The sequence below is a fragment of the Arachis hypogaea genome, chromosome 20, assembly GCF_003086295.3.
Source record: "Arachis hypogaea cultivar Tifrunner chromosome 20, arahy.Tifrunner.gnm2.J5K5, whole genome shotgun sequence".
In the NCBI taxonomy this organism is placed as follows: Eukaryota; Viridiplantae; Streptophyta; class Magnoliopsida; order Fabales; family Fabaceae; genus Arachis; species Arachis hypogaea.
The window spans coordinates 14,683,295-14,706,654 of record NC_092055.1 but is presented as its reverse complement, the minus strand read 5'-3'; the positions used below and the strand labels follow the sequence as shown (position 1 = coordinate 14,706,654).

Here is a 23,360-nt window from a genome sequence, read left to right as displayed (position 1 = left end):
TTTTTCTTTGCGCACCCTCTCTTGTTGTGTCCAACCTCACCGCAGTACATGCACCGGATTGGGTTGTATTTTCTTTTCATTTTTGTCTTTGACCCACTAGGTTGTTCTTCTTTGTCCCTTCTTCGCTTCTTTGTTGGCCTCCCAGGTTTAGGCTTCACTGGGGGTGGGACTGGGGATGGATGTGGCGTTTTCTCCCATAGATCCTGCCCCTTAACCGAATTGACATTAAAACAGTAGGTACGCTTATATGCTTCCATCTTTAACCACTCATGGCAATATTCCTCAGGTCTCTTGTCATTCTTATCTTGTATTGCCGATATTGCATGCATACACGGCATTCCTATGAAGCCAAACAAATTCATACAGTAACTATAATATCATGAATGAAGACATTGTTAATTAAGTAAGGGAAGAAAGTTGTTACCTGTAAGCTGCCAAAACCTGCAGGTGCATGTGTGCTTGCCCAAGTCAACCACCATATTCGTCGGCCAGCCATGTACCTCATACAACTCCTCTTTTTCATCACCAGACCACTGAGGAGCCCAATGACGGGACAGCACCGTCATAGCTTCCAACCTACTTTGCTGAACAGGAGGGAGAATTCCTTGGTAGTTCTGCAACTTCTTTCTGTTATCAACCATACTCTTCATGATGACTCTCCTTACTTCCTCAGCCAGGGTCAGGATAGGCTTACTCCTTTCGTGTTTGATCTTTGCATTGAATGACTCACAGGAATTGTTGCATATGTTATCCACTTTTGGAACCTCACTGAAATGCGCCTTCGTCCATGCCTCTTTTGGCCATTTATCAAGATACTGCCAAGCTTTCTCGTTGATCAATTTAACTCTCTTCATGTTTCTATCAAATTCAGTTGTTGTCCTTGACCTTGCACATTCCCACACAAGGTCTTTCAACTCAGAACTACCCCACTGCTTTGAGAAATTCCGCCACAAATGCCAGACGCAGAAGCGGTGGTGAACTCGTGGGAAAACTTCCTGAACAGCAGGGATTAAACCCTGCACCAAAAGACCAAACACGAAAAGATATTAAATCATCTCAGTCCTCAACTTTGAATTCATTAAATCAAACTAGTCCTTCAAAGAATAATAAGTAAATCAAATTAGTCCTTACAGAAATTATTACCTTCTGCATATCTGAGATGAAGCACCATTTGTGCTCTCTATAGTCACCTAGATCACTGTGAAGCAGTTCAAGAAACCATTGCCAATTATCCTTATTTTCCACACTGACAATTGCATATGCAATCACAAAGATGTGATTGTTAGCATCTTGTCCGCAAGCTGTCAGAATTTGTCCTCCGTGTAGTGTCTTCAGAAAGGCGCCATCTAATCCAATTAGAGGTCTACAACCTGCCTTAAACCCCCTTTTGCAAGCATCAAGACACACATAGAACCGATCAAATAGTGGAGGACTCTCAGGCATTGGGATCACACCAACTTGCACTCTGGATCCTGGATTGCTAGTAAGTAACTCGTTTGCATAATCCCACACCAAACCATACTGGGCTATCTCATCACCCTCTACAATTTTCCTAGCAGCTTTTAGTGCCCTGGTGATGCATGTGCTATTGAGGTACACGTTACACTTTCGGACAAACCAATCATACACCTCTCGATGCTTCATAGTTGGGTGCTTTCTAAGCTTGGGTACTAGCTTGCTAAGTGTCCAGGTTTGGGTTGCAGCCCTATTTTTCCTCTTTCTAGGACAGGTGTGATTATCAACAAGCGTTTTAATTTGCCAAGACAAATCTTTACTGTTACAAGCACAATAAACCACCCAGGGACAATCATCTAACTTACAAACAGCTCTAACCCTAACTCTATCATTCTTGGTAAATAATATATTTCTGCCCCACTGGATAGTGTAATCCCTAGTGGCTTGTATAAATTCAGCTTTTGATTTGAAAGTCATACTAACCTCAAACTTCAGGTTTCCAAATTTGGTTTTTGCATTGTACTGGGGATAAACAGGAGGGGTCTCCTCATCAGAGTCTAACTCCTTCCCTGAATCCTCTGAATGCCATGAGTCAGGATCTGAGAAACTTCCAAGATCATCATCATCTTCGTCTGCATCTACCAAATCATAACATAAAAGACATTAAAATTTGGCCAAATGAAATATTAAAACAATAGCAATCCAGATTAAGAGCTTACCAGATTCAGAGCTTTCTTCATCTTCGAAACCCTCATAACTTGAGTCATCAGTGTCAATTTCTTTATCTGCTAGTCTAGACTTAGGAGGCCTATGCTTCTCCTTTGCTTCAGCTTGCTTTTGCTTTCTTTGTGAGCCTTTTCCACTATCACTATCACTTTCACTGCTGTATAAACTGTCTCCTACAACCTTTGGAGGCTTGTACAACTCATCTTCAGTACTCTCATACGAGTCATGAGAGTCAGAATCTTCATCCTGGATGGGACCTTCTCTTACAGTTCTTCCGGATCTTGTTACTCTGCATGCACTGGTATTTCCTTTCTTCTTATTACTTTCTGGCGTTTTGGCTGGTTGAGAGGATGTTTTGGAATGATGTGGGACTTTCTTCCTCTGACTGTTGCTTTTGGTTTGTTGAGGGTGGAGTTTTGTTGACTGCAAGGGAGTCTTTATGGGCTGACAGGTGGTCTTTGAGGCTTGATGTGTTGGTTTGGTGGGCTGAGAAAAAGGCTGATTGGGCTTACTGGGCTGTGAGGATGGCTTCCTGGGCTGAGGATTGGGCTTACTGGGCTGAGCTTTGGGCCTACTGGGCTGTGAGGCTGCCTTAGTGGGCTCATAGCTTGGTTTCTTTGGCTGAGGGTGGTTCATTGTGGGAGTTTTCACAAGTTGGGAGTGCTGCATCTTGGCCTGGGAACTGAACTTCTTCTTCTTACTAGTTCCTGCTTCCAGGAGAGGTAGACCTTCCCCTCTGTTGTCCACTACACAGGGCTGTGAGATGCAGTCCTCAAAGTATAGGTTGATCAAGTGGTGGTTCCTCCTACAATCCTTGCACATTGCAATCAAGTCAGCATCTGTCTCCAACTTCTTTAACCCAGATGGAATTGGAACTCCAGGAACTTTCCACCAACAATTGCCAGCCTCAATGTATCCCAGCTCCTTATAGTAACCCCTCACGAAAAACACATCAAGTGTGTCTCCCTCAACACCCATCAATACCTCTGTGTTATCAGGTTCGTAAACCATGTCACCATCCTCACCCGTCCGAAACAACCCACCATGGTGAAAAACAAACGTCATGGGAGGACCCTCCATCTACAATAACAAACAAACACGAAAACAACATAAACAAATATGACCAGCAACAATTGCTCTGTATCAATCACCACCTACTACACTCAGTTGGTACCAATCAACCTTTCACCCAAAAAAAATAACATGCAACAGAACCATCACTAAATTCAAACATCACTGACTACTGTCACAGAGCCATACAAAGTAACACAATCTCATATACGAAAATGCTAAAACAACACTAATAAACCCTAAACCAGACGAACAGTAACACCACCATATTAACAAGACACCACATCACAGAATAAGTAAGAAATGATATTATGAGTACAATCCTTACCTCTCAATGTCTCAATGCCTTCTTTTACTAGCAATGCTGCTCCAGTATAACACCCACTCCGCATTCAACGGCCAAAGCCTTTCCACTGTATTCGTCTAGCAGCACTAACGATCCTTGTCAGGGTGGTACAGAGATTCGGTTCCACACTTAGGGCATGCCTTGTGGGAGACGACAAGTTTTGGAGCGAAAGACAGAGCGATGGTTGATATGAGACAGGGGTAAGCCATCGCAACGTTTCAAAACCTGTTCAAAACACAATACGGCGACGTTTCAATGCCACTGCCTCCATCAACCAAAACGACGTCGTCCTGCTACACTGCCAGCTTGGCAGTTAACGTGCCACGTAAGCGGCCGTTTGCCATCTCATCAACCCAGAAGACGGAAGGACGAACGTGATCAACACGGGTATCTTTCGAGGATGTTTTTGATTAATTTTGACATTCGGGGACGAAAATGGAGATCGAGGACACTTTCAGGGACGAAATTGACTATTAACCCTATAAACTAATTAATTCAACAACGAACGTATGATGAAATAAACGTAGGGTAATTAAAAATTATGGATTTTTTTTTAAATTGAATCGATAAAAATAAAAAAAGGGTAAAAATTTGGATTTTATACGTAAAAAAAATTAATTTTTATGTAAAACCCGATTTTTGGGTATAAAAACCAATTTTTAAAATAAAATCAGTTTTTTAGTGTAAAAATCGATTTTTTTAATGTAAAAATCAGATTTTTAATATAAAAACTGTTTTTTTTAATTTAAAACCTTTTTTTATATAAAAATTGGTTTTAAATTTTACAAATCGATTAATAATTGATTTTATCATGTAAAATTAATTTGGTTAATTAACCAAAATTATATTTTTGTTTAACTAAAATTATATTTTTGGTTAACTAAAAAATTGGTTTAATTTTTAAATTAATCAAACCATCAATATCCCTAAAATATTCCATAATCTGATATGATATTACTTAAAAAAAAAACTTAAAAAAATGAAAGAAAATAAACTTAATGAGAGAGATTAGTGTGGTCTTTGAGGAGTTTCATTTTCATCTTCGCCCTGGTGGTTGAAAATCATTTTTCAACTTAATTGCTACATTTTAGGCTGAAAATAATGTTTTAATAATAAATAAAAATAAACCGTTGGATGGTCTATCCATAATCTCATTTTTTGTTGGTACGATCAGATCATGCATGGCTTCTTTAATCATAACCTGTGGTGTTTGGTCAAAGTTTGACTGTTGAGTCATAAACAGGAAGAAATAAAGTGAATAAGAAAAGGGCAGTCTTGTGAGTGATAATAATAATAACAATATTAACAATAAGGAGGAGGCACATAAGAAAAAAAAAAAAAACTTTTTGAATTTGATTATAAAAATAATTTATTCATCTAATATTTTTTAATTTTTTTATTATATTCGTTTAGATTTATAAATATAAAATCTATAGTTCAAGTTATTCCAATACTTTGTATAATATAAATTATAATTTAAAATAATTTTTATCAAATCAGTATTTATAATAATAAATATTATGTTATATTATAATTTTATTTATTCTAACATTATAAATTTTGAATTTATTAATATGTCTGTAAAAAAAATGTCAAATATATATTTAAATGTGAGATCAAAATTATTATAAAATACTAAGAAAAAAATTATTGGGTTATTTAGATTAACAAAATAAAATAAACAATGCTATCAATTATTGAGACACTTGTATAAAAATCAATGTATTTGTAGGTGAACTATATTGTAGGTGAACTGTACACAAATTTTGAAATAAATAGGCTTGTTTTATTTCCAGGCTTCAAAGCCAAGCCATGAGCCAACTTTTCATTTACAAGACAAAAGATGGACACATGTCAAAAAAACCATAGTTAAAATAGAATCTCTGTAAATCTGTACAAATTTTCATCTGTACAGTATAAAGACCCTAAATTATTAAACCCTAATATATTATGATATACTCATGTATTAATAGACATTGTGTTTGTTTGGACGTTATTATTTTATTAAAATTTTTTTTAGTGAAAAGAGATATTTTTTTATTTTTTAGTGTGTTTGGCAAATTTTGAGTAATAAAAATAAAAGTACTAAAAAAATAAAAAAAAAAAAACATATTTTTTGAGAAGCTGAAATTTACATCTTTTCTTAAAAAGATCTTTTTTCCTTAAAAAAAAGATGTTTTTCATGTAATAAATAAACAAAAAATTACTTTTATATTGTTATACTCAAACATAATTGATAAATAAAAAGATCTTTTTGCATGAGATATCCAAACATAAAATTACTTTTACTTTTCCATAAAATCTTTTAAAAAAAGATAACTCAAAAAAAGATTTTTTTTAGAAGCTCACCCAAACAAGCCCATTAACGTGTTTATTAATTTACTTTTTTATAAATTAAATATGATAATAATAATGATAATAAATTCTAGATTAATCAGGATGGTAAGTACATAATAATCTATCTATTCTATTATATAAAAATCGAGTTTCTGCATTTAATGATGGAGCTGAGGTGACATGCTTCTGAGGGTATTTTTCGATTTATTTCTTTTAACTCATTAAATACAAGTTATTACGATAAACTAACTGTATCAACTAATTGATATATTTAAATATCATATAATTTATTATAATTTATATCAATTTAATTTGGTAGTATTTTCTAATTTATTTATTTTAATATTCTGTGAGTATTTTTTAATCTATTTTTTTTAGCTTATTAAACCAAATTTATTGTGTGTACTAATTAATTAATTTGATTAATTTATTACTCATTAAAATAATAAATCTATGAATAAAATAGGTAACTAAGATATTTTTAACTAATAATTAAATCAAATCAAATCATATAAATTAAACTAAATTCAAATCATGTGAATTAAAGACTAAATTAAACTAAGATAATTTCTTACTTATTCAAGTTGAGTGCAATAAATACAAATTAATTTTGTTAGATAATTATAGTTGTCTGGTCTACTGTATATAGATGGTCACACAAAATTATAAGAATCGTGATTTTTATTACTCTTACTATTTCAACTCTTATTTTCTTCTAAAAATCACGATTCTTATAAAAATCACGATCCTAAGGGAGCCCAGCGCCCTCGCTGGCACATCGATCCGGGTTCTGGCTCTGATACCATCTGTAACAGCCCAGACCACCCGCTAGCACGATATTGTCCGCTTTGGCACACAAGGCCTCAGGGTTTTGCCTTTGACAATAGGATGCTAGCTGAAGCCCCCACACTCACTCGTCAAAACGCGTCATGCTAGGGAGAGGTATCCACACCCTTATAAGGCATGCTTCGTTCCCCTCCCCAACCGATGTGGGCTTTACAATCCATCCCCCTAAGGGAGCCCAGCGCCTTCGCTGGCACATCGATCCGGGTTCTGGCTCTGATACCATCTGTAACAGTCCAGACCACCCGCTAGCACGATATTGTCCGCTTTGGCACACAAGGCCTCACGGTTTTACTTTTGACGATAGGGATGCTAGCCGAAGCTCCCCACACTCACTCGTCAAAACGCGTCATGCTAGGGAGAGGTATCCACACCCTTATAAGGCATGCTTCGTTCCCCTCCCCAACTGATGTGGGCCTTACAATCCATCCCGCTAAGGGAGCCCAGCGCCCTCGCTGGTACATCATCCGGGTTCTGTCTCTGATACCATCTGTAACAGCCCAGACCACCCGCTAGCATCCCTATCGTCAAAAATAAAACCGTGAGGCCTTGTGTGCCAAAGCGGACAATATCGTGCTAGCGGGTGGTCTGGGCTGTTACAGGTATATGGTATCCAAAGTCCAAAGACGCATTTAATAAAAAATAGAGCTGCATGCAAGAGAGGATGGAATACAATCACCTGTTGATGCGATCCGTAATGGTGGAGTTTGGTTCTCTTTTGACGAGGAAGATGATGGGATGAGGAAGACGAACACGAAGACTGTGTGGTTTCCGTTCTCATTGCAGCCTTGTCTTTTCTTGTCATCTCCATAACAACAATGGCTTCGATTTAAGGTTTTGTGAGAGATTTATGAGTGATTCGTGTTGCTATTGAATGTTTGTTGTAGAAAGGCGGTTAATGTTAGATTTCTTTAGTTTTCAGGCGAGGCACGGCGGCTCGGAGCCAAGGCGGCCGGGACGACACAGACGGAGGAGGCACATGCACGGAGGAAGCAGAGGCGAGGAGATAGAGTGACGAGTGACGACCGGCGGAGAGAGTGTGGTGACTAGTGAGTAAGAGAAGTGAGAGTGATTTTGGTGGTGACGATGGTGTGGTTGTTGTTATGACTTATGAGTTTAATAGGGTGAAGGGTGGAGGACACCACAAGCAAGATATATAGAAAAGCTACTAATACTATGCTACCAATTCATAAATGAAACAGACTTCTTGGTAATTTGAACAACTATAAGGCAAGCACTACTTACTACATTTCCATTTCCTGAGGCTTTCAGAAATCTCACCGTCCTTGCATGTTAGCGTCCTTGCATGTTAGCTAAAAAAAGAAAACCTATAGCTGGAATTCAAGTAAATGTCATTTTTTACTTCTCTAATAATAAGTCACATAGGCCTACTCAAATATCAGCAAAAAGCAAAATTGTCGAAATGGAAAATCTAAATTCAAACTTTTGACTATAGCATAACCGAATATTTATATAAAGACAAAATAAATTATACAATAAAGGCATATAATTATATAAATACTATTTTTTTTATTCCAATAAATTACTGTTATCTAACATCTAACTCAATTAAAAAAAAAAAAAATTCATATATTAGAATAAAAATCACATAAAAATATCTAAATATACAAGAAATTAGGTGTCTAAATATTAGGTTTTTTAAAAAATACTAAAATAGAAAAGGTAACAACCCACTTTAAAAAAATAAATATACTATATATAAAATTTAATTAGACATCTACAAACAATGAACAATTGTTGATGCTTACACACATTTAATTTAATTTTACACTTTCTACTCTTTTTTTTTTTTCTCTTTCTTTTTATCCTATTCCTTCCATCTTAGTCAATTAACCATATTAAATATATGATATGTGTGTAGTATGTATAGCACACAAGTATATAGCCGATTTCATTCATCTTCTTCATTTCTTTATGTATTACAAAATAACTTTGAATTAGTATTATTACTCTAGAATACGGAGAAATTTTATTCTTCCACCAGGTTAGTTTGAAGCTTCAAGATATCTTGAATTTTAATTAACATATGCATTATTAATTATTATTGTTGAATAAATAGATGGATCGTGATAATAAGTCATTCTATCCAATAAACTATTATATGTTTATATATTTTTACAAAATTGTCATGTTCTAAATTTTTTTTGTAGTATACAAAAAAATTTGGGACAACAATTTTTAGTATTTTTGGTTATTATTTTACCAATACAAATATTAAATTGTTTTCAAAAATAAATTTTATTTATGTGTACAAATTTAAAAAAATATGAATACAAATTTTATTAATTCATATATATAAATTTTGATAAATATAAATATAAATTATATATTTTTTTATTTGCAAAACCTTTATAAATATGAATCTAAATTATTACTAGTTAAATACTGACAAAAAATAATAATATTTATTGATGATATAACATTACTCATAAATAATGATATGGATGCATGTAAGCATCAATCAACTAGAAAATACTAAATAAATACTAATGGTGTGTAGATAGCTCTTGAGGAAGCTAAATATACAATTAGTGTGTAAGGTTAATCATGGTTGTTTGCTGTAAAATTAGGTGTGATATGTAGTGTTTTGCAAAAGAACATTGTTGATATAGACCAGAAAAAGAGGTGTAAGAAAGTTTTTTATTTCCAACTTTTGCATGCATAGATTATCTCTAAAAGATACTATATATTCAAATATGCTAACACATGTGAGCTTGATCCTATCTATTAACAGATTTTCTTTCTTTTTTACTTTTTTTTTTTACCATGACTTATATAAAATTTAAAAGTGGTAGAAACAAAATTAAAACATGGAAGAAAACTTAAACGAAACAAAGAATGGAAACGACAAAAGTGCAACCTTTACACCGAAACAATAGTCAATAATACAAAACCTCAACCCAAAAAAAAGGGGGAAAAATTGCAAAACTCTTTAGTATACATAGTACGAGCAGTGCTTGGAGTAAAGGACACGGAAAAAAGAAAAGATCAGACTGAAAATGAAAGCTGTCCTGCTATTACTTTCCGTTTGGAAAACTTTAAAATTAACTTTTTTTTACTTTTGACTTATAAAAAGAAGTAGTATTAATGTCGGGTGCAATTTTCAAAACCAAATTGCAACTTTCTAAGAAGCTATTTAGGAGCTTATAGAGAAGTTAAAAAAAATTACTTCTCTCATAATACTTCTACTTTTCATCACATTTCTATAAAATAAGCACTTTTAGAGTTAAAAATCCAAACACAAAATAACTTATTTATAAGTTACTTTTAACAGAGTAAAATAAGTTACTTTTAACAGAGTCATTTATTGTTTAAGTTATTTTATCAAAAGGAACTTAATTAAGTTAGTTACCCAAACTGGGCAGCCATTATCATTATACCGATTATAGTATAGGAAAATTATCACATGTTCCATTGTACTAGCATAGAATACCATGTTTCTTTGTACTATCCGGTTTTCATTATGTATTTGTCTTGTAGTGAAGAACTTAAACACAAATTTATCCTTGGAAGTAAAACTGAAATGACCCATTTATCAGCTTTAATTGTGACATTCATTGGTTGAGTTTTTAATTTCCTGACTTGGCTAATAATGGATCGTGAGCCACTATTTATTCCAATGAGAATTAAATCTTTATGCCATTCTTAAAACACATACCATTAGTAACGAATATCCTAATATATTTAAGGGTAAAATACTAAATTGGTCTCCTAGGTTTGGGCGTTATAACTCATTTTATTTTCTAAGCTTAGCCTGGATCATATGATCGGCAGACAAAGCTTGGGGGCTGTGATCCGTCACCTTATAACTTGGTCTTTATTGTGCATTATGAGTTATAACTCGGCGTTAATTATCATTTATTCTTTGCTTGTAACCGACACCTTCATTACCGACTTAATGACCATCATTTCAATCTTAATGACCAAACCGTCATAACATGAATATCATTCATCAATTCTATGCCTATAAAAAGAACCTTCTATATCTAATCTCATGGGAGCAACATGATAAATTCTATAAGTTGCATATCATGTCTTACATTCTATATTCATAGAATTATTCTTATACCTCTTAAACACTTACTGACTTGAGCGTCGGGGAGTGACGAGCTTACAAGTATTCACCGGCGGACCAGTTATACACCGGCCAATCTCAGCAAGAATAGCAAAAACAGGTTCTATCTTACCTCATGCCCTTATTAACCACATTAGATTAACAAAAATGAAAATGTGATCATGATCATGACCATGAATGCAAGAATCACGTTAGCATATAATTGGTTCCCTTTTTAAGGATTTATTATATAGTATATTTATTTTTTTAAAGTGGGTTGTTACCTTTTCTATTTATTTTTTAAAAAACCTAATATTTAGATACCTAATTTCTTGTATATTTAGATATTTTTATGTGATTTTTATTCTAATATATGAATTTCATTTGTTTTAAATTGAGTTAGATGTTAGACAATAGTAATTTATTGGAATAAAAAAATAGTATTTATATAATTATATGCCTTTATTGTATAATTTATTTTGTCTTTATATAAATATTCGGTTATGCTATAGTCAAAAGTTTGAATTTAGATTTCCCATTTCGGCAATTTTGCTTTTTGCTGATGTTTGAATAGGCCTTTTGTTTATACTTATTGTTGTCATGTAGTCATGTTAAGATTATATTAACTACTAAGACTTGTTAGTTTGATCTCTTTTACTTAAAAAATTATTATGCACTATATTTTTTATGGACTCTTGTTGAAAATTAATGTTTCTGTCTTTCGTTCGATTTTAGTTGAATTTACGTGAAGCTTAATTTTTATTCTAGCATTTTGATTCCTTGAACCACTTCTGTGTTGTAAGCTTAATTGAAAATTTGATACTAAAATATATTAAGCATTTTAAATAAAAACAACATGAGAGAATGGTTATAATCTATCTTTTGAAAATCGGTTCGGACGGCCGGTTGAACCATGAACCGCTACAAAAAACAACTCGGACAAATGTTAAAACCCCCAATTTCAAAAACCACAATTGAACTGTTGAACCGGCCAAGAACTGGTCGGTCAAATCGAACCGTCACCTGGCCAGATTTTTGGAATAAGGGAAAACGCAAAGTTCTGAAAACGGTTCGAATTGACTGGTCAAACCGGTCAATTCGTGAATGAGGGGAAAAGCAGTTCAGACCAAGATTCTGAAAACCCGTTCGAACCGGTCGGTCGAACCGTGAACCGGTACAAAAACGAATCGGTCATATATCAAAACCGAAAGATTCAAAAACCGTTGTTGGACTGTCGAACCGGTCGAGAATCGGTCGGTCGAACCGAACCGAGACCCTACCGGTTTTCTAAAATTTGCTCAAAACGGTGCCGTTGGTTAGAGGAACCCTAACCAGTAGGAGTGTACAAAACCGACTCGGACCGAACTAAATCGATCAACTGAACCGAAAAAACCGAAAATCAAAAACCGGTTCTGATAATAAAAACCCCAATCGAACCGAACCGAACCGGTCAGGTAAAAAACAAAAAAAAAACCAAACCCCCCTCCCCCAAAATGAACGAAACCTAAACCTAACCGAGTAACCCCCATTCGGCCATTCCCCCAAGCCCCACTCCCAAATGAACCCTAGCCCCTCTCTCCCTACTCCCTAGGTCTCACAGCCTCGCTCTCTGCAACTCCCATCGCCGGTGAGAGACCTCCTCCCACCACCTCGCAGCCACCGCCACCTTCCTCCCAGCGCAGCCCTTCCACTGCTCCCACCCAGGACCTCCTCGCGGACAGAGCAGCCCAGCACTGCAGCACACAGACAGCGCCCAGCGCCCAGCAGGTCGGCACCACGCTTGCAAGTCGCACCCACCACCACCCTCAGTCCCTCGCAACTCGCAAATCGCACCCAGCAGGCCAGGACCACCCACTCACCCAGGACCACTCGATAGCCTATTGCAAGTAAAGAACACGATTTGCTATTATATATAAAGTTCTTCTATTCTTTCTTATTAGCATGTTTTCCAATGCCATCTACTTTGGTTCTAACTTGGCATAATGTGATAATTGAAATGTTAGACCAACGTAGTTCTGATTATTGCTTTTCTGTTCTCTCGCGAACATAAGGGAACTATATGCTTTTCTGATTATTGCTTTTTCTGTTCTCTGAATGAACACACTGAAGAACGCAGAGAAGACAGAAGAGAACTCGAACGCAGCTTGGAGGAAGCACCGAAGCATCCATCTCTCGTAGCCGTTCCTCAACGTCCAGCCACCGTTGCCGGCCTCGCCTTCTGCCTCCGTCGCGCAGCCACTGTCTCGACGGTGCCAGTTCTGTTCCAGCGCGTCAGCCCTTCGGTCGTGCCCTGTTCCTTTCTTGCTACTGATCTGCTCTGCTCTGTTCTGGCATTTAGTTCTAGGTATTAATTTTTTTAAACTATAATTGTTGAATAATTCTTGTTACTTGTTAGTTAATTCTACAATGAAGTGGCTTGCCAATGAGTTTTGGAAATGTGTTGCCTCTCAATTCTTCTGAATCTCTCTTGGTTCTATAATGTTAGTACTTTTTGCGTGTACAACTTGCAATTCACTACTTTCTTGTGTGATTAAATTTTGGGTGACTATTTTTCGTAACAATTTAGTCAAATATATCAAATCAATCTATCGATTTTCACTTATAATCTTCGTGTAAAGATGGCAACTATGATTACTTATACTAACATAATTTTGAAGCTTTTGGATTTCTAGCAAATTTTGCAGAACACCATTGAACCTTATTACAAGTTAGCATACATAGTACTCAGAATAGGACTAGGTGATGATTAAGGAGGACATATGCCAGTTCTGTTCCATCGCGTCAGCCCTTCGGTCGTGCCCTGTTCCTTTCTTGCTACTGATCTGCTCTGCTCTGTTCTGGCATTTAGTTCTAGGTATTAATTTTTTTAAACTATAATTGTTGAATAATTCTTGTTACTTGTTAGTTAATCTGTGAACCTTGCTGTTGTTACTGGTTGAATAATTGCTGAATAATTGTTGTTAGTTAATCTGTGGACTTGTTACTGAATTGAATAATTGTTGAATAATTTTGACTGTTGGAGACTTGAGATTACTGGGTTGGAGTGAGTTGCTGTGGTTTACTGTGATTTTGTAATTGGATTGTATTGTTGTGATATTGTATTGTTGTTGGATTTTTTTTCAACTAAGAAACACCTAAGGCTATTGGATTGTTAAAATTGTGCTTAAATTTTGCTAAAATTGTGATTAGCTGAAAATCTTATTAATCTTTATTGAAATTATGCTGAAAATTTTGCTAAAAGTTTGTTAGAACTTCTATTTGTTCATTATGAGTAGAAGGAGGGGTTTAGAATAGTTCTTCTGCAAGGAGAAAGGGATCATTATCTTTTTCTATTGATAACTTCAAATACACATTCCAGTAATTGACTTATTGGGAGAGAAGAGAGCCATGAGAATGGATCTTACACAACAAGGATTAAAGGTAGAGAATGCAACGGTTGGGCCTTTAGGGTCTGCACTTTTTGACTCTGCTGTTTCCATTTTTTCTGCTCACAATAAGTATGCTTTGTTCAAATAGCAGGATACTAGAATTCATTGATTTGGGAGGTGAAATGTGGAGAGATGTTTGGCATGCTTTAATAAGTGAAATTATAGCGTTACACAAGTTCTCACAAGAATATGGACCTTGATTATGACCAATCTTTTGTTTTAGAAAAAATAATTTTTTCATCTTTGTTTTTAACAAAAAAATAGATGAATTGAATTAACTAGATAAGTAGATGATTGAATATTTATTATTGGTATGCTTGATAAATTGTGCCAATTATGCGTTTCTTCTTCTTAGGGTGATTTTTTTCCTTCTGCTTGTTCTTTCTTGTATTAATTATTTGATGCCACTGTCGCAACGTCGTTCTCCTCCATCGTGCAGCCACGCTTGAGCTTCGAATATTTAAATGATTCTTTAAATGATTAAGGCTCAAATATTTATTTATCATCACATGACTTGTACTGGTTTAGGCTTATAAACAATGCTTGCCTGTTTCCTTGCATAAGAAGGTGGTTGTGAATTTTCTGTCTGTATGCTGTTTATGTATCTTAATATGTTTTGGATTGGTTTTGACTTTAGAAAAGTCAAATAATGCGATTAATGTGACTGTGATGCTATTGATATGTTTCTTTTCATGGAGTTTTGCTTTGATGCATTACTTTAGTGTTTGTGAAATTCAGGGCATGGATTGGATCTATGTGTAGTTCGAACTAGCCCTACTTGAGCATTTCCTTTGGATGTTAAATGACTGGTTTTGTTTATCAGTTTATAAGAGTTTATCAATTAAAAATATTATCAGTTGGCATCACTTTTGGCGGTCTGGCAATACTCCGCTATAAGGATCGATTTAAAGAAGCTGTCTTCTTGGCTTTTGACTCACCATCCTGGAAGGTTTTATTCTCTCTCAAGCTTGTTGATAATGGTCTACTAGTACATATCTGACCTTGGTTATTCTTATTATCAATGACAGGTTAATGGGGCTGCTGATCATCTTCTACGATCCCTTCTTGGAAGTTAGGTTCATTATTATCCAATAGATCAGTACAGGTATGTAGATAGCTGGTTGTGTGAGTTTTATTGTGTTTTATTAGGGTGTGTTTGCGAATTCTAGGGGAAAGAAAGTGCATGTTTGGTTGGCATTTCTGTTTCTATTTTCAGTTTTTATTTTCAATCTTCTTTATTTTTAAGATTTGTGAAGGAAAAAGTGAAATCAGAAAACAGGATTTTAGGGCCTGTTTGGTTGCAATTTCAATTCTATTTTCATTTTCTGATAAATTTGGACTACGGTGATGATCAAGCATTTTCCTTAAATTGTCTTTCTGGGTGGTTATTAGTTTCATGTCTCTTATATGCTTTATTTGATTCCAGGATCTGAAGTCATTCTCTTCATTTAACATGGCTATTCTCTCAAGGTATTTCCATTTTCATTGTTTCCCATTGTAGTTAGAAATTGTTGTGCTATGGGTAATTTGAGAGACTAATACGTTGCTGGTTTCTCCTTGAAGTTCTCATCATAAATCCTTGAAAGCTCAGCAAGCAATTAATGCGGTAGACTTATCTACTTGTAGTGTAGTTTTATTGTCTTGATATAATTTAACAGTTCCTGATTTTCAACAGCTTTTTGAGCCTTTTATATATATAATTTAATGCGGTAGACTTATCAACTTGATTGTTTCTGTATTCTGTTGTACCTGATGTCAAATTTATTTGTTTTGGAGCTTGATTTATGGTTTCTGATTTTCTTTCTTCTAGCTTTTGGAGACAATGGTGAAGAATTGTGGTGATCAGGTCCACTTTCAAATTGCTGAGAGGAACATATTGGATGAGATGATCAAAATTGTAAAGAAGAAGGTAAGGTGGTGTCAGATAGAAACTTGAGAATCATTCTTATTTAAGTTGCATATGTGATTTCACTTGTGCATTATTGACCCTTGGTGAGTGTGTATTTATTGCTATGAACTAGTGGTCTATTAGTAAAATTGATCCATCAATATGATGTAGTTTGATTCAGTTGCCAAATAATTTGACATCAACTTAATTCACTTCTCTTTCTTGTCTTATTGGCTCAAATATTAATATTTCTGGTCGTATTTCATAGCAAAGTAAAAAGCTCCTATTGTTCAGGTTTTGCTCTTTGGATTAATTGATCGACCAAAACATAGATGATGTACACCTATCCAAACAATCTTAGTATTGATGCTATTTGGATGTAGGATGATATATCCAATCAATCAACATCTTGGAGGCAACTTGAATTAATGCTGTTTAACTGTGGTTAATCTTGTCTAATTTGAAATTCATTTGATGATAATTTAGGCACATATGCAAGTGAGGGATAAAATTTTAGTATTGCTGGACTCATGGCAAGAGGCATTTGGCGGGCCTGGTGGAAAGTATCCTCAGTACTATTGGGCATATGAGGAATTGAAGGTAACTATATCAACAGAGTTTCTTGAAAAAGTCTTATCATGCCTCGTTATAGTTGTACATGCAGAGCTGAATGCTAGACTGAAAATTGATATTAACTTGACATTTTGGGGGTATTTCCTCTCTTCTATTTCATGGTTGGGTTATATAACTTTTACAAAGCTTAGCATGAATTGTTCCCCTTGCTAAACCTATTATTATTCCCTTCGATGCAATCAATTTACATTTCAAATGTAGATGGCATTGATATATGTAAGGCCAACTGCCAAAGGTACATTTAATTAATAATTGAATGACCTTTATATCATATCCAGCACACTCTCTTGGACTTTATAAATGGCAGCGAACGGGAGTAGTGTTTCCAAAGCGTTCTTTAGATGCGTCTCCAATATTTACTCCACCTCCTACCCATCAAGCTTCAGGAAGTATGCATGCTGGATATGGGATGCCAAGCGGTTCTTCAAAAACACTTGACGAAACAATGGCAACAGAGATAGAAACTTTGAGGTGAAATTTCAATTTTTTCACTATGTTGCCAACCGCTGGTGCTGACCTCTGTCGCCAGACTTGTGTAAACTAAAATATCTCTCCTTTTTCCTTGTCTTCTTTTATTTTTTTTATAATTCATAGTTTGTCAAGTTTGGAATCCATGCGCCATGTTATGGACCTGTTGAGTAACATGCTTCAAGCTGTGAATCCTAGTCGGCGGCGTCAATGAGTGTGACGTCACATGTGGCAGATTCCTCAACTACTGTTCCATCCAATGCATTAGCTCTTCCCGATCCACCTGCACCAGTTAGTACTGGAAAGGATCAGGACATTATTGACTTGCTGAGCCTCACTTTGTCCCTCACACCATCGACTCCACAGGAAAATTATACGTCATCAGCGACCTCTGTCGAAGGAATGCATCAAACAGCCAATCCATCCACAACAGGGGTATTCTAATGCTCCCCAAACATATCCTGGGAATAAGCAATACAACAGTTATGTCGCGCCATGGGCTAGGCCTCAATCGCCGTCGGAACCTCAAGTCCAGTCACAGCAACAGATGTATCAACCCCAGTCTCAGTCCCGCTCCCAGTCTGCGACCCCACCCTCGTATGAATCCGAACAATCACTGCATAATCAACCACCTCAGTTTCAGCAATCACAACCGTTCCAACAACAAAATCAGCCACCTTTGCAGACCCCACCCTCGTATGAATCCGAACAATCACTTAATCGACAAACTGAGTTCCAGCAATCACAACCATTCCAACAACAAACTCAGCCACCGTTGCAGTCCCAGCATCCTCAATATAGCGCTTCACCACAGTATCAACCCTCACACGCACATTTGCAACCCCAACCCCAACATTTCCAGGCCCAACCTCAACCCCAACATTTCCAGGGTCAGGTCCGATCCCCACCCCAACCACAGTTACAATCTCCACCACAGCACTTTCAAGCTCCACCACAGCAGCAACGATTTCAAAATCAGCAGATTCAGTACCTGGGAAGTTACCCTCCACCACCATGGGCCTCAACACCGGGTTATCCCAACTATCAAAACCATTTATCTCCTACCAATTTGTTCTCCAATCCTCAAGCCAACACAACAGGGCCTTTTACATTTCCTTCCAATGGTGCTGAATCTGCTGTGGGGGCAAATTTCGGCCAAAGGAGCCCAGGCAGTACCGGCAGCGGACAACGGCCCTTTATTCCATCTTACAGACTATTTGAAGATTTGAATGTTTTTGGAAACACAGATGGAAGGGTGAAGATGACTGGTAGTGGAACGTCATCCGGCATGTCAGGTACAATGGGACCTGGCATGGTTGGAGGGCGCAAGTGAAGTTCTATTATTGTAAAAAGCATGCAATGTTGATATGGTTTATACCTTTTTTTTTTCCTATTTATTTTAAGGTTATGTAAGTTATTTAGATTGATTCAGCTGCAGTTTCCTACTTATGAGTAGATCATAAAGTCATTAGTTTTGAGTGTTCCCTCAGACGATAGACTTCGGAGCATTCTTTGATAAAAGATTTCTTTCTGGTAGTGGTTTCATTTTTAAGATTTATTGATCTTTGACCACTATAATTGGCACGGAAATTTTTAACATTTGTGCATATTGAGAGCATTCACCTTAATTTCAATCTCAAATGTGTTGAATTCTTTTTGGGTGTTTTGAACAGATGCTAATTACGTGCGTATAACATTCTTTCTATACACAGCTAATTGTTGTACGTGTTTATTTTTCTAACTTTCGTTAGAATTGCTACGCAACATTTTGAATAAGCAACAAATCATTCAACGGTGCCATCCTGATACACTGCGCGAGTGCTTGAAGCTCACCATTGCTATGTCAAACTCACCACTTCAGCTAAGGTTACTTCTTTAGAGGCAAAGGCAGAGGCTACCCTTGACAAGTTGCGACTTGCCATTGTGCAATTCCATGTCATGTATCTGTCTGTCAGCTGACATGGACCCAGGTAGCTCCAATAACTGGCTACACAACTAAAGCCACCACAACGGTCAATGGTAGGTAACCATGAACTAATTAACAACAACCAAGTGAAGGCTAACTGTACTATTGTATCAATTCAAACTCGATCATTAACACCTCAGTAAGTTGATCTTTAAAAGCTTAAACTGAAATGAAATTTGACACATTTGACTCGTTGGTTGGTAAGCTGATTTGGTTACAAAACAATAAACAAAAATCTATAATCTATTGTGTAATGACATGCTATTAGATTACTTATAGTCATACCGTAATGTTACTAGATGAAAATTAAATTAGACTATCGATTCTCTATGCAGTGTAAACAGTGAGATTTTGGGTACTAGAAGATGCCAACACGGCAGCTAAAAATTCTGAAATTTTAGTCTCGTACTAAAACAGCACACTGGCTCAAACTTGAATGAAATTACACCATGGCAAGGTTTCCCCCAATTCGAAGATTATATTTGAGTGAATATGCCTCAGTTCTCAGCAGTCACACCACCCACAGCAAACTAAATTACATATTCTGCTAACAAATTTACAAATTAAAGGCGGATTGGGATATAACACAACATTGGAATGGAAAATAATAATAAACAAAATTATTTACACACATTTACGAAGATCATATTATTTGACAAAGCCTCCAATAAATACGCATGATTACTCCCAGTCAGGTGCATCCCTTCTAACATGGAGGCTAATGAATGAGTTGCATACACTACCAGCAATTCAGCAGAAATTCACCTTACCAGTATGCATAGATACAGACACATGCATCTGCAGCACCAGCAGCAAGCAAGACTTGGTATGGGTGGAAATTAAGGCAGCTGACAGACCCAATTTTCTGAGCCATAAAGGTAGGATAGTATCGAATAGTGCCTAGTTGATCTCCTTCAAGGCTGAAAACTTTAATAAGTTGCTTGGCTGAGCCACTGGCAATGATTGGAGCGTGTCTACGTACAGCTAAAGCTGTGAGTGGGCCCCGGTGAGCTTCAATGGTAAGATAGGCGCTACTATGATTTCTTATATCAAGGAATTGAATATCTCCAGCCTGAGAAGCACTAACAATCTAAAGAGGAACACAAATACAACATAATTTCATCATCCTTTTCATATCAAATCCATAGATTGTTATTGAATTCCTACCAAGACGGACACCATTATATGAAAAAGAAAGCAAAAATTAGTAAAGATCATCTTACCTTTCCTGGGTCTAGTCCAGGTTGAAAGCCAATCCCCACCACCTTTTCTACTCTCTCTGTATGTGGCCGTAATCCACAGATAAGCCTAAGAAGCAACATTGTCAGTAGCCATAGTTAGAAAAACAGTAACTATAGTCAGATTTATACAAGATTGCAGTGATTATATAGCTGATAAATGACTATAATTCTGAGTAATGTTCTCAGTGCTAACAACAACAGCATAAGTGTTCCTATGAACTTGAAGCATGTCCTTAGCAAGATCAATGGCTATAACTCCTGCACTACAACCCATACCACCCAAATTGAAGCTTCTAATGTTACCCCTAAGCTTGTACTTGTTCACAATCATTGCAGAAAGTGAAGGAGTTGGGTTAAACAAACTGCAATTCACAACAAGAACACCAATATCCTTAGGCTTAATCTTTGTATTAGCAGAGAGATTATCTAAAGCACCAAACATAACATTCTCAGCTTCTTCTCTTGCAGCAGCCATGGAAGGAGTTGGAGGGATATGATGCATGGCTTCGGGTACATACTGACCGTCGAAGTCTAAGGTTTTTTTCTTGGTTGAGCTTCTGCTCTCTGAACTCGAAGGAAGGAAACTGGAATGGAGATGGGTTTTTCTACTGAGCAGTCTGAGAAGAGGGGGCAGAATCGTGACGGAGACAGAGGCCAGGCGACGAACACAACTCAGAAGACGGTGGTGGGTTGGAAGAATCTGCGACGACCAGACGAAGACGATGGTGACTGAGCGCCCGACGGACGGCGGCAAGAGCGCGATGGAGCAGATGAATACCAGGAACTGACGCGCCGAGGTCGAGGAAGAAGAAGCTGCGATTCTTGAAGGAGGAAGAAGCACGGACGACCAGACGACGATGGTAGTGCCTGAGAGCGACGGACGGCGGCAGTCCTTGCGGCGGTGGTGGAGAAGCTAGGGTTTAGGGGAGAAGCTGTTAAGATAGAGGTATTCAAAGGGTATTTTTGTCTAATCAAATAAAGGAAGGATGTTTAAGTCTTTTCATTAAAATTAAATAAAATTTATTTTTTATTTTTATTTAATTAAAAGGGTGTTTTAGTAAAAGTGGTGATATATTATATATTTAAAAAAGAAAAAATTAAATGCTGACGTGGAAAATAAATTCCACTTGTTTAATTGTTATTTGTCCATATTTTAAATGTATCGGTACGTATTAATTTATCATCGTACCGTAGCAAACACCTTTTTAATAAACCATTAAATTTATTAAATAAAAATCAAAGAATGCTATTAAAAAAATATTAATGAACTTCAATAAATATAGAACATATCAGTATATAAATAAATAAAATATTTTTTACTATACAATATTTTACAAAGACGAGTGTAACTTTTTTTTAAATAAATAAATATAAATCATATTACTACATAAGAATATAATTTTTTTTTTCTTTATTGAGATCAATTATAATATAAAATTTTTTATAATGTTAGAAATTTCATATTAAAAAATAATTTTTAGTTACACATATAAATTATAAAATATAAAATTAATTTATTTTATAATACTTTTGACAAATAATTAGATTGTTTCCTTTTTATATTGAAAAAAGTAAAGAGAGTTAATCACACAAAAATTATTTTAATCTATTGTTTGAGTTGGTAAAGAGAGTTAATAATTTGCTCTTCAAATTGAGTCAAATATAAATCTAAAAATCTGCATCTATATTAGTTCGACTTAGGCGAATAAAACCACAAGTTTTTAAGTATTTTGTTTTGGGTTGTTCTATGGTACAGAAGCAGATTTACAGATATTCTTTTTCTGACGTCCTCGTGATACATGTGGGTGGGTTGTCGCCTGTCGGTGAATTGGGGCACAGCTTCAAAGGCGCAACACTATAAATTGGCTTGGCTTAACGTTCAGTGGAATGCTTAAACTCAAACGGGATTATGAAGTATTGGGCTTCATTTTTTGACAGTGAATCCAATCATTATTTCGGTTTCTGTAGGCCAATTGCATATGGGTTTAAGGTGAATTTGGTTTATTGTTTTGTTTTGTTATACAGTATAGTGAAAATTAAAAAAATTCAAATCATGTTGTATTAGATGCAAAGACCCTAAATAAGTGAGTTGTGAAAAAGTTACCATCATGTCAATGGCATTGTGAGCAAAAAGAAAAAAAATACTTGAATGGCAAATAGTTTGAAAATCAGAAGAAAGTTGTCTTTTAAATTAGTGGTTCAAAAGACATTATACAATTTATCATGCTATTTTTATTAATAAAAAAATATGTATTATTATTATTATTATTGATTTGAATAGTAAGAAACGGTGATGTATTATTGAAAAATAATAATTTAGATAAATTTAATAGAGAGGAACAAAAAATATATATTCATATTAATTTATTATTTTAAGACTGCATAATTTAATAATTTTTGAAATATTATTGAATAATTATTTAAAAAAATAAATAAAAGTTCATTTTTTGTTGAGTATAATAATATAATTTTTTATTTCCTACAATGAATTGGAATAATAAAATATCCAAATATCTAAAATTTAGGTATTAACTATACAATTCAATTTATTAAAAATTTAGACTACTACACCACATAAATTCCCTTTTGATATCACCATTTTTTTTTTAAATTATTCATATAAGCAATAATCAACAACATGCACAACGAAGAATAAAAATAGATAAGTTTTAATCATGCATAATACTATAGTATCTAAAATTTAACTCTAAACATAATTTACAAAAAAAAAAAAAGAAAATTTATATATAATAGAGTAAAAAATAAATATTTTATAAATTATATGCAAAATATTAAGGATAATGAAAATATAAAAAGAATAAAAGAATGTGAAATATAAAAAAATATTATTATTACTTTTTTATGAAAAGAATGAAAGATTTA

General features: G+C 35.3%; 2 protein-coding genes across 4 annotated transcripts; one reads left to right on the top strand and one right to left on the bottom strand.

Annotated features, from left to right (window-relative positions):
* The first annotated feature begins 12,301 nt into the window (after positions 1-12,301).
* LOC112785487 (TOM1-like protein 6) lies at positions 12,302-18,921 on the top strand. Of its 3 annotated transcripts, XM_072230642.1 has the most exons (11): positions 12,302-12,739; positions 12,963-13,197; positions 13,511-13,707; positions 15,139-15,230; positions 15,310-15,386; positions 15,708-15,751; positions 15,845-15,887; positions 16,092-16,190; positions 16,656-16,769; positions 17,110-17,273; positions 17,397-18,921. In XM_072230642.1, exons 6-11 carry the CDS (start codon positions 15,735-15,737, stop codon positions 17,482-17,484), a joined length of 525 nt encoding a protein of 174 aa, XP_072086743.1. In that variant the 5' UTR covers positions 12,302-12,739; positions 12,963-13,197; positions 13,511-13,707; positions 15,139-15,230; positions 15,310-15,386; positions 15,708-15,734; the 3' UTR covers positions 17,485-18,921. The 3 variants fall into 3 exon arrangements, with proteins under 3 accessions (XP_072086743.1, XP_072086742.1, XP_072086744.1); XM_072230641.1 differs by having other exon boundaries at positions 12,963-13,707; XM_072230643.1 differs by lacking the exon at positions 15,845-15,887 and having other exon boundaries at positions 12,963-13,707.
* Positions 18,922-19,694: 773 nt separating this feature from the next.
* LOC112784822 (3-ketoacyl-CoA synthase 9) lies at positions 19,695-22,587 on the bottom strand. The gene is made up of 3 exons (XM_072230945.1): positions 22,582-22,587; positions 20,460-21,390; positions 19,695-20,326 (listed from the first exon to the last, which is right to left on the bottom strand). Exons 1-2 carry the CDS (start codon positions 22,585-22,587, stop codon positions 20,620-20,622), a joined length of 777 nt encoding a protein of 258 aa, XP_072087046.1. The 3' UTR covers positions 19,695-20,326; positions 20,460-20,619.
* Between the last annotated feature and the right edge of the window lie 773 nt (positions 22,588-23,360).

What these genes read in the sequence shown, in the direction of transcription:
- LOC112785487 (XM_072230642.1), top strand. An exon ending in CTCAGCAAGCAATTAATGCG is followed by an intron (nt 15,888 to 16,091) that starts GTAGACTTATCT and finishes TCTTTCTTCTAG; the next exon opens with CTTTTGGAGACAATGGTGAA. An exon ending in TCAAAATTGTAAAGAAGAAG is followed by an intron (nt 16,191 to 16,655) that starts GTAAGGTGGTGT and finishes ATGATAATTTAG; the next exon opens with GCACATATGCAAGTGAGGGA.